Source organism: Ailuropoda melanoleuca, chromosome 4 (genome assembly GCF_002007445.2).
Source record: "Ailuropoda melanoleuca isolate Jingjing chromosome 4, ASM200744v2, whole genome shotgun sequence".
Classification (NCBI taxonomy): Eukaryota; Metazoa; Chordata; class Mammalia; order Carnivora; family Ursidae; genus Ailuropoda; species Ailuropoda melanoleuca.
Genome location: NC_048221.1, coordinates 6,753,434 through 6,764,706, shown reverse-complemented (window position 1 = coordinate 6,764,706; position 11,273 = coordinate 6,753,434). Strand labels below are relative to the sequence as shown.

General features: G+C 42.6%; 1 protein-coding gene across 1 annotated transcript; it reads left to right on the top strand.

Annotated features, from left to right (window-relative positions):
• Window positions 1-3,427: 3,427 nt before the first annotated feature.
• On the top strand, window positions 3,428-4,354 carry LOC100474170 (olfactory receptor 18). Its single transcript, XM_034660032.1, has one exon. It carries the CDS (start codon window positions 3,524-3,526, stop codon window positions 4,352-4,354), a length of 831 nt encoding a protein of 276 aa, XP_034515923.1. The 5' UTR covers window positions 3,428-3,523.
• The last annotated feature ends 6,919 nt before the right edge of the window (window positions 4,355-11,273 follow it).

Genomic DNA, 11,273 nt, shown 5'->3' with positions numbered 1-11,273 from the left:
TATATATATTATATATATATATATGACATATTGATTACCCTTTGTTAGTTCACTCGAACCCAATGTAGTCAATATGGCTTTCATATATACTGGGGACTTTCTTGCCTGAGCTTTCATTTCTTCCAATGATGTCCTGTATGAATGATGAATGAGATTCATTGGTTTCCCTCCAAGCACTCTTCTAGAGTGACAAATCAAATTAATCAAACCCTGAGGAAGGGGCCATGGGAACCCTCCGTTTTGTAGCCAAATTGGACAGAAGTTGGCTAGAACAGGAGGGACCTACCACTTGCGATTGGCAGGTGAAGTGGGGTGGGAGCAGCCTTGTGAGATATCCTGTGGGATTTGATGCTCCAGGAGGATAGTGTCAGAATTGAGTTAAATTGTAGGACATTCAGCTGATGCAGACAACGGCTTAGTATGGGGGGAAAACCCCCCACATTTGCTGACCAGAAGTTTCAGAAGTGAAGTATTCTGTGTAAAAGTCAAGGAGAAACACAGGAGGTGAAAAACTAGGTAGGTTTTTCCTATACAGTGCCAAAGGCTTAATTCAATTTTAATTTATCACTTATTAGGTCGGGAGTGTCCATGCCCATTATGGGATCTTTGAGGGCAAGGTAATAGTTTCAGTGGTGAAGGTGAGAACATGTTTGTTCTCTGTTCTTATGTTCAAGAACCTCCCAAAGATTCTAGAGGGCGCCTTGTTTAAATTTAATGGGATCCCCAGCTATCACTGTAATTCGAGGCACAGTAGTGATTGAGAACATGGAGGTCTGCCAATTGGTGCATTTCAGCAGATATTAAAGTTAATTCAGAATCAGCGTTGAAGAGATGTAAAACACTTTTCTATTTTTTGTTCCATAAATTCTTCTAATACTTTTCAGACTTCTAACTGGGTCAAATTATATATGTGTTTCAGTTTTTTGTTTCCTCCCCCATATGCAAGTGTCTTTCTTTCTCTTAATTTCTTTTTCTTTTTTTCTTTCTTTTTTTTTTATCACTGGGTATATTTCAAGGAAGTTCCTCTCTATCCTCCTCATATTTGTAAATCTCTTTCTCCAGAAAGCCTCAAGCTACTATCTTCAGGGTGAGTGACCTCCTCCATGATGATGGTTGTTTCATAGGGTTTATATACCCTGTGCTTAAATCAGGTTTGAATTAACCCCTTTACTGTAATACAGGGGTGCTATGGATGTTTCTCCCTATAACCCTGAGGATCTGGATCTTTGTTGCAACAAAGGTGTAGGCGACAGGAGCAGCAGAGGTACCAAAAGGTCCCAACCTATTTTTAGGAATGCTGACCTCAGCATGACACACACGACTGCTTTTCTTCCCCTTCTCTTTCCTTCCCTCTCCTTCTCACTTCCCTCCTCCCTCTCTCTCCTCTCCAATGACATTCTTCCATGAGCAACCACTCAATGGACCTAGATCTTGCACAGGGTATACTCTGAACACCTTTAGAGGCCAGGCCAATGCCTGGTTGAAACACACCACCAATCAGGGTAAGAGACTTTCCCCGACACCAGTGTCAGTCACAGCTTCAGAGACATATGGATAGGTCTGGGCCAAGACACAAGGCCCAGGGCCACATTAAGAAAAGACCCAATCTCATTGTCTTGTCTCTAACAGCCAAGTAATTATTGAAACTTCCAAATTAGGTCATTTAGATCTGTAAGAAAGGATTGGAAGGGCTTATGAAATGCATCACGGCACAGCCCAGTCTGGAGTGCATGCTTCATGCTCACAGCAGACAGCAGAGCCAGTGAGCAAGCCAGAGCAAGAGAAGAAGGACCTTGTATGGTGGTGGTTATTGTCTCGTGCTCCACTCACTGCATCAAATAGAACACTCTGCAGAAATAGGATGGACTCCTATTCAAAATTTGGCTTGCATGTGGAGGCTGATAATGTCACACATACAAGAGGGTATAAAAAGTTTTATTCTTCATATGAAGAACTTTCTGCCTAGAAAGAGCATAGCAGACCTTCTACACTGGTCTGAAACGGCACAAGAGTTCAAGAAAAGTGGATGACTTGGGTTTTTTTTAATTTTTTTTTATAGTGGTTACAGTGTGAGTTCAGAGTGGGAGTTCCTCCCTATGTGCTTATGAGGTTTGTCACCAAAGGAAAGAGAATCCAGGCTTGCTTGCTTCCTTGCTTTTTTTTTTTGAATTGAGATATAATTGACATATAACATTAGTTTCAGGTGTACAACATAATGATTCAAAATTTAAACATATGGCATAATGATCACCACCAATCTAGTTAACATCCATCACCATACCTAGTTGCAAAACTTTTTTTCTTGCAATGAGAACTTTTAAGATCTACTCTTAGCAGCTTTCAAATATGAAACATGGTATTATTAACTATAGTTACCATGCTGTACATCACATCCCCAGAACTTACTTGTCTTATAACTGGAGGACCCAGGCTTTCTTATCACCTAGCCCAGATGTTGGGCAAATGGGCTAAAGAGAGCAATATGCCTTAAATTCAGCAATCAAATATCACACAAAAAATGGGTCAGACACTTTATTACATAGATCTTATAGGGTGTTTATAAATAGTTCAAATCAAGATAATTAATTTCTCTGTATTTAGATAAAATAAAATACCTTTGACTGCTTGTGTCCTTACATTAGAACAACTTTTAAGGGAGAAAGATATTTCTTATTCCTTTTATTTCCTTTAAAGAGGGGGACTGACATGTTAGTGTGTTTATGGATTTTTAAATCTCTAAGTATCCTTGCCCTTCTAATTTCTTTAGCCCAGTGTTTCCAAAGTGGATGCACATAGAAACAGGTGAATGGAGCAAAAGACAACGAGAAGAGTTCTAGGAAGAATGTGTTGCCACAACTGAGAAATTTTGCTAGATTTTCCTCAAATGTGAATACTTTATTTATGAATTGCTTGAATCCAAAATATAGACACACTGATGGATATCTGTATACTTGTTTCCTTTATTTTTTTTATTTTTATTTTTTAAAGATTTTTTTTATTTATCCGACAGAGATAGAGACAGCCAGCGAGAGAGGGAACACAAGCAGGGGGAGTGGGAGAGGAAGAAGCAGGCTCATATCAGAGGAGCCTGATGTGGGCTCGATCCCACAACGCCAGGATCACGCCCTGAGCCGAAGGCAGATGCCCAACCTCTATGCCACCCAGGCGCCCCACTTGTTTCCTTTATTTAAACTCATGTTTTGGGTGACTGGGTGGCTCAGTTGGTTAAGTGACTGCCTTTGGCTCACGTCATGATGCTGGAGTCCTGAGATCAAGTCCCACGTGAGGCTCCCTGCTCAGCAGGGAGTCTGCTTCTCCCTCTGACTCTCCCCCCTCTCATGCTTTCTGTCTCCCTCGAATAAATAAATACTATCTTTAAAAATAAATAAACTCTCATTTATTTCCTAAAAGCTGTCTGTGCTATGTGGAGCCCCAGAATCTAACAGGTGTCTTGGAATTTCTCCTCCTGGGATTCTCAGATGATCCAGAACTGCAGCCTGTGATCTTCAGCCTGTTCCTGTCCATGTATCTGGTCACCATGCTGGGGAATCTACTGATCATTCTGGCTGTCAGCTCTGACTCCCGCCTTCACACCCCCATGTACTTGTTCCTTTCCATCCTGTCCCTGGCTGACATCGGTTTCACTTCTACCACAGTCCCGAAGATGATTGTGAACATTGAAACTCATAACAGAGTCATCTCCCACATGGGCTGCCTGATTCAGTTGTCTTTTTTAAATCTTTTTGGTTGTTTGGACAGTGTACTCTTGACCGTGATGGCCTACGATCGGTTTGTAGCTATTTGTTATCCTCTGCACTACCCAGTCATCATGAACCCCCGCCTCTGTAGCCTGTTGATTCTGGTATCTTTTTTGATCAGCCTTCTGGACTCTCAGCTGCACTGCTTCATGATGTCACAACTTACCTTTTGCAGAAATGTGGAAATTCCTCATTTCTTCTGTGACCCTCCTCAGCTTCTCAAGCTTTCCTGTAATGATACTTCCACCAATAAAATATTCATGTATTTTCTTGGTGCCATTTTTGGTGGTATTCCAGTCTCAGGGATCCTTTTTTCTTATACACGAATTGTTTCCTCCATTCTGAGAGTCCCATCCGCAGGTGGGAAATACAAAGCCTTCTCCACCTGTGGCTCCCACCTGTCAGTTGTTTGCTTATTTTATGGAACAGGTCTTGGGGTGTACCTCAGTTCGACTGTCTCACGTTCTCCTGGGAAGGGTGCCATGGCCTCAGTGATGTATGCTGTGGTTGTTCCTATGCTGAATCCCTTCATCTACAGCCTGAGGAACAGGGACATCAAGAGGGCTTTGCAGAGGCTCCTCAACAGAACAACCTAGTCTTAATACTTGGATGTTTTTTTGGTCTGTTGATTAGAAATGGTTGTAAAACCAAACACATGGGATTGGCAAGCATGCCTCTTTGGTCACATATTTTTTGTAGCTCATGGTTTCCATTCCTCCTGATTTGTCATATCTAAATATTGCTTATCTTGGTACATCTTTGATAGAATTAAGGGAGTATTCTGGGACCCTGTGTATGTCAAAATCACTGAGCAAATCGAATCTTATTAAACCTGTGTAATCTTCCATATTTATCATCTATGACCCAGGAATCCTGTAGAAATTCACAACTCTCTTTTAAAATATATACACAGTTCTCATCCATTTTCACTGTCATGCTTATTTCCCATAAAATTATGGCTTTGATCAAATCTACTGATGCAGGTTGTATGAAAGAATGTATGTCACTGGTCCTCAATCTTGGCTTCATGTTTGAAGCATCTGATATGCTTTAAAAATCCTCATGCCTGAGTCCCACCACCACAGATTAAGATTCAATTGGACTGGAGAATAAAAAGACCATGAACAGTTTCTTTTAACAGCACCCCAGGTTGGTCTAATGTGCAGCTAAGGTGGAGGACTATTGAATTTTGTCAGACACTTCATTCAAAGATGACTTGCATATGTTGGGTCCTTTATTGTTCTTGATCAGAACCTGAACATCTCAAAGTGATCAGAGATCATAAAGGAGGAGATATGAAAGAGTTTTCCATAGCAATAGCCAATGTGATTTTCCCCCTCATATTCTTGGTAATATTTTTTACATATCTTCTCCTGCCACACTCTACAGCTGGTTCACTGTGCTGGATATTAAGCTATTGTTTTCTGCCCAAAATTACCCTTCTATACTTTAAGTTGTGATGCTGTGGTAGGGGCTGGGAATCTTTAAACCACTGCTCTGATTTTCCACCTGGCTTCTCTTTAAGTTCTTCCAATAATGGTAATAACAATCACATGCACTGATGCCCAATCATTTCCCCATACCTCTTAGCCATGGTGTTATCACTATATCCTGCAGCTATGGCTCTGTTACCATATTTTTCCTTTTGTGCCTTTCACAAAAGTATTTAATCATACCTATACTAAAATTACCTTCATTAAAATAACTAGAGTGGTTTCTCTTTTCTTGATTGAACTCTGACTGATCAATCATAGTTTGGGAATAAAGCTACATTGTGAGATGCAATGGGGAGATTGCATCACGAGCTCAGGATAAAAAGGTGATTGTAGGGGCGCCTGGGTGGCACAGCGGTTGAGCGTCTGCCTTCGGCTCAGGGCGTGATCCCGGTGTTATGGTATCGAGCCCCACATCAGGCTCCTCTGCTGTGAGCCTGCTTCTTCCTCTCGCACTCCCCCTGCTTGTGTTCCCTCTCTCACTGGCTGTCTCTATCTCTGTCAAATAAATAAATAAAATCTTTAAAAAAAAAGGTGATTGTAATGATATATATTGGCCAAGGGTATACAGCTGAGGTTTCAAGTAGTGGTGTTATTTCCAGTGGCTGTGTGGTTCTAATTGTGCCAATAGATTGTTAAGTCACCTAAGTCATTATGGATAAATTTAACTCTATCTTCATTTTCATTACTCAAGGAAGCAAAGGACCATGTCCTGAGCAAAGGGGTGATCTTTTCTTTCACTAGGAACCACCTCCTTAGGATCCGACTTTGTCAGCATGCTTCCTTGTCTTCTATCATGATCAATCTGTCTTTGGGTCCTTCTGTCTTCTGCTACGCGCCCAGGAACCACGTACACATCAACCTCTCCTTTACAGATGCTACACATAGTTTCTGAGGTAACAATCCGGGCTTTTTGAAGAGCTGTCTAGGGGCACCTGTGTGGCTCAGTCACTTAAGCATCTGCGTTCAACTCAGGTCATGGTCTCAGGGTGCTGGGATCGAGTGGCAGGCAGTGTGCTTGTGCTGTCTCTCTCTGTCAAATAAATAAATAAAATAAAATAAAAAAGAAAGAAAAACTGTCTAATAACTGCTTTAATTTGCTCTGCCTTCACACTAAGCCAAATGGCCCGCCAACTTCACTAACAATGAACCTGGTATTGGATCGGCTCTTCCTGCTACAAAGTGACTTCAGTTTAAAACTAGATTTTCCTCCTGTTTGAGCATTCTAAAACATACAAACACTCACACCTTCTTCTCCAATGCTTCTCTATTTGGTCATTTGGGCTCTCTAAAATTTTCCTCTGCCATTTGTGCACATAAACATAATTAGCACAATTTCTTTCATACCCAGTTTAATTGGGTAAATACTGACATTTTCTTCATATCAGTTAATGAGAAATCAAGCTCTGAGTTCATCTTCCAGTAAGGCCTTGAGATGACTACATTCCTGGTCCCCATTTTGAACAGAGGGATCTCTGAGAACCCCTGAAGTATTTAAGCAAACGATCAAGTCACCAGATAAAAATGTAAAAATGAACAGTTGTCTCATATAATAACATACATTGCTGGACAAAAAAATAAAACCTGGGCTGTCTTTCAAAACAACAAAAAACATACATCTCTGATGCATAAAATTCCCAACCCCAAACTATGACTATAGAAAGAAAAAGAGAGGGGTACCTGGGTGGCTCAGTAGGTTAAGCGCCTGCCTTTGGCTCAGGTCATGATCCCAGGGTTCTGGGATTGAGCCCCATGTTGGGCTCCCTGCTCAGTGGGGAGCCTGCTTCTCCCTCTCCCTCTGCCTGCCACTCCCCCTGCTTGTGCTCTCTCTCTCTCTGTCAAATAAAAAAATAATAGAAAGAAAAATAGTTCTCCTTAGAGACATAAATTTTAACTGAGAAGATAGAAATTCTATAAGATTCTTGGTGTGAAGACCTAACTCTCTCTAAATTACCTGATTAAGTCAGTGGCTTTACAGGTATAAAAGTCATATGTTTCTTTCTGTAGTTGAAAAAAATTGTGTCTGAATTTTACGATGAGATAAGTAACTTGGAAGTCAGACATGAGGAGTAGAAGTCAGCTTCTTCCTGAGAAGAGGAGGGGTCTAGATACCACCCCCCACCCATTACATTCACTTTTCTCCTTTTCTTCCTCAATTAATAATAGCAAGTCCTTAGAGATTGGGGGAACATGGACCAAATTGGCTAATTATGTGCCATGTGCTTTGAGCCCTCAAGGTCAAACAACTGTAAACAATCAGCCTGTGCTTTCCAGCCTTTTAGTTGCCCGTCCCAGTTCAGTGAGCCCCATCCATGTGTCTCTTCCTCCCGGAGGTCTCTGCTCCAGGACACCCATGCCTGCATCTGTCTTCTTGCCACTCCTGGAAACAAAGCTTCTGTCCTCATCCAGCTCCAGGTAGGGGAGAGGCAGCCAGATCTGCGTTTCTCAGACCTGCTCTAGCAGAGACATAGTACAGACCGGTGAGTAGCAAGTACAGTGGGAGTGACTGAATGCTGGAGGGACGGGCAGAGCATTGTTTCCTCCTCATCAAGACCACCGGGACAGTTGGGATAGCCAGACAGGAGGGGACCAAAAAGCAAAGATTCAGCTCACAGTCCTATAAAGACCTAGTGTTGTTGGTTCTGGTGGGGATCCTAGAAGTCTTATTTAGATTTCTATTTTTGTCTCACACTAGTTCTATTTCCCTTGGGCATCTTCCCCATCAGAACAGGAAATAGGTCCTTTTTAACTGCCCCCTAAGTTCTCCAAATGATCATGAAGGTGATGATGATGGTGATGATGGAAATGATATCAGTAACCACAATGTTACAAACTTTTATCTTGGGACCCTAAGTGTCAGACGCTGAGATAAATTATCAACGTAGCTCATGAACTTTTATCGGCATTACCAATCCTGAAAGACAGCTGGACAAGTTCTTAATGTCTTTGAGCCAGTTTATACCACTGGACTGAATAAAAATTAAGATGAGCACTGAACACGTGACTAAATATGTGATAGATGCATATAGTAAGGACAAGGTAAATTTTAGGTATTATTGTTGTTGTTTTTGTTGTTGTTATTGTCATTTTCAAGGCTAAGCACCATCTATCCAAAAAAATATCCTGTGATCAGAAGGTTCAGTTTTCCCTAGATCCTGAAAGAACATTTCTTTTTTGTCTGTATGCAGGTAAATACTGAGTGTTTGGAGGGAAACAACTGAATCACATTCATTTCTGATTTCCCAGAGCTTATACTTTGCTTGGCACAGAGTAGGCTACAAGAGGAACAGCGATCTGTTAAATATTGAATAGAGCCTTCTTTGGTTCTTGAAACATAGACTATGTGGCTTCCATGCACTGGGTGCTTCTCTTCCTTCCAATGACATTTCATCAATCTAGATGAAAAATAAAACAGTGCTTGTGTGTATCTCTGCCACAGATTTTCTAAGAGAGCGATCATTTTCCACTTAATAGAATCTACGTTTAAAAATTACTGGAGATCTTCATAAAGATGAAAATTAAAAGAGAGAAAAAGAGAAAGGGAGGTAATCTTATTGCATGAACTCAGATACATTTTAGGATTTCCACCCATTCTTTTTCTTTTCTTTCTTTTCTTTTTTTTTTTGGAGAGGGAGAGGTGGGGAAGGGGCAGACTTGATCCCACAACCCTGAGATCATGACCTGAGCCAAAATCAAGAGTTGGATGCTTAGGGGAGGAGTTAAGATGGTGGAGGAGTAGGAGACCCCTTTTTAAGCAAGTCCCCTGAATCGAGCTGGATAGGTACCAGACCAGCCTGAACATCCACCGAATCGGCCTGAGACGCGGGAAGATACATCTGGATCTCTACAAATGAACATCTCCAGTGCAGTATTGAGGTATGAAGCGGGGAGCCGTGAAACCGCGCACAGATATCGGAAGATAAACGGAAGGGGGAGGGAGCTGCCGAGTTTGGGCGCTGGGAAGCGGCAGCCACCTGCACGGGGGAGAGGGCGGACCGCAGACGGCACCGTGAGACAGCAGACTGAGACCGTGAGTGGGGAGAGCACGCCACCAGACTTCTCACGGAGCTCCGGTGTCCTCACTGGAACCAGACTGAGACCAGGAGCTCTGGGAGCGCGCAGGGGAGGCTGGTGGCTGGTGGGGTTAGAAACACAAAGGACAGAGACGTGCCGGCCCTGGAAGTGAGGGCTGGGACTCCAGGTGTGGGGCGCACATCCCGGGATGCTGCAGGGTTGAGCAGCACCAACAGGAACAGAGTTAAAGTGGCCAGAACATCAGTGGAGAATGGTCCATGATCCCTCTGTTCTGAGACAGAGGCTGAGATTCGGCCACTGCTGCTCTGACTCTCAGAAGAGGCACAGCAAACCGCCAGGGAAAGCTGCCAGAGAAAGCTGCCAGAGAACAAAAGCCTGGAAATACCGGCTCACAGTGTGCCCATCCCCATCCCCCCTCGCAGGGGACACAGAGACTCTACCCAAACAGGGTTGCCTGAGTATTGGCTCGGCTGGCCCCTCCCCCAGAAGGCAGGCTGAAAAATCAAGAAGCCCACATCCCTAAGATCCCTATAAAACAAGGGTGCACAGCCTGGGTCCTGGTCAATAATTTGGGCTCTGGACAACCCCACAACCACTCCTCATTAGAATGAGGAGAAGGAGAAATCCCCCCCAGCAAAGAAAAAACAATGAGTCTGTGGCCTCTGCCACAGAACTAATGGATATGGATATAATGAAATTATCAGAAATGGAATTCAGAGTAACAATGGTCAAGATGATGTGTAGACTTGAAAAAAGTATTAACTAAAATGTTAATGAGAATATAGAATCTCTAAGGGTAGAAATGAGAGCAAATCTGGCAGAAATTAAAAATTCTATGAGCCAAATGCAGTCAAAACTAGAGGCTCTGACGGCCAGGGTCAATGAGGCAGAGGAACGCGTTAGCGAATTGGAGGATGGGTTAGTAGAAGAAAAAACGAAAATAGAAGCTGGTCTTAAAAAAATCCACGCCCACGAATGTAGATTACGGGAGATTACTGANCTCAGAATGTAGGTTACGGGAGATTACTGACTCAATGAAATAATCCAATGTCAGAATCATCGGCATCCCTGAGGGGGTGGAGAAAAACAGAGGTCTAGAAGAGATATTTGAACAAATTGTAGCTGAAAACTTCCCTAATCTAGCAAGGGAAACAAGCATTCGTGTCCAAGAGGCAGAGAGGACCCCATCCAAGCTCAACCAGGACAAACCTACGCCACGGCATGTCATAGTGCAATTCGCAAATATTAGATCCAAGGATACAGTATTGAAAGCGGCCAGGGCAAAGAAATTTCTCACGTACCAAGGCAAAGGTATCAGGATTACGTCAGACCTGTCTACAGAGACCTGGAATGAGAGAAAGGCTTGGGGGGGCATTTTTAAAGCTCTTTCAGAGAAAAACATGCAGCCAAGGATCCTTTATCCAGCAAAGCTGTCATTCAGAATTGATGGAGAAATAAAGACGTTCCAAAATCGCCAATCATTAACCAATTTCGTAACCACGAAACCAGCCCTACAGGAGATATTAAGGGGGGCTCTATAAAGGTAAAAAGGCCCCAAGAGTGATACAGAGCAGCAAGTCACAACNACAGAGGTCTAGAAGAGATATTTTAACAAATTGTAGCTGAAAACTTCCCTAATCTAGCAAAGGAAACAAACATTCATGTCCAAGAGGCAGAGAGGAACCCTCCTAAGCTCAACCACGACAAACCTACACCATGTCATGTCATAGTGCAATTTGCAAATATTAGATCCAAGGATACAGTATTGAAAGCGGCCAGGACAAAGAAATTTCTCACGTACCAAGGCAAAGGTATCAGGATTACGTCAGACCTGTCTACAGAGACCTGGAATGAGAGAAAGGCTTGGGGGGGCATTTTTNAGTTGAGGGGGCATTTTTAAAGTTCTTTCAGAGAAAAACATGCAGCCAAGGATCCTTTATCCAGCAAGGCTGTCATTCAGAATTGATGGAGAAATAAAGACGTTCCA

Excerpts from the sequence above, each read along its gene's own strand:
- LOC100474170 (XM_034660032.1), top strand. The coding sequence starts at position 3,524 with ATGTATCTGGTCACCATGCTGGGGAATCTACTGATCATTCTGGCTGTC.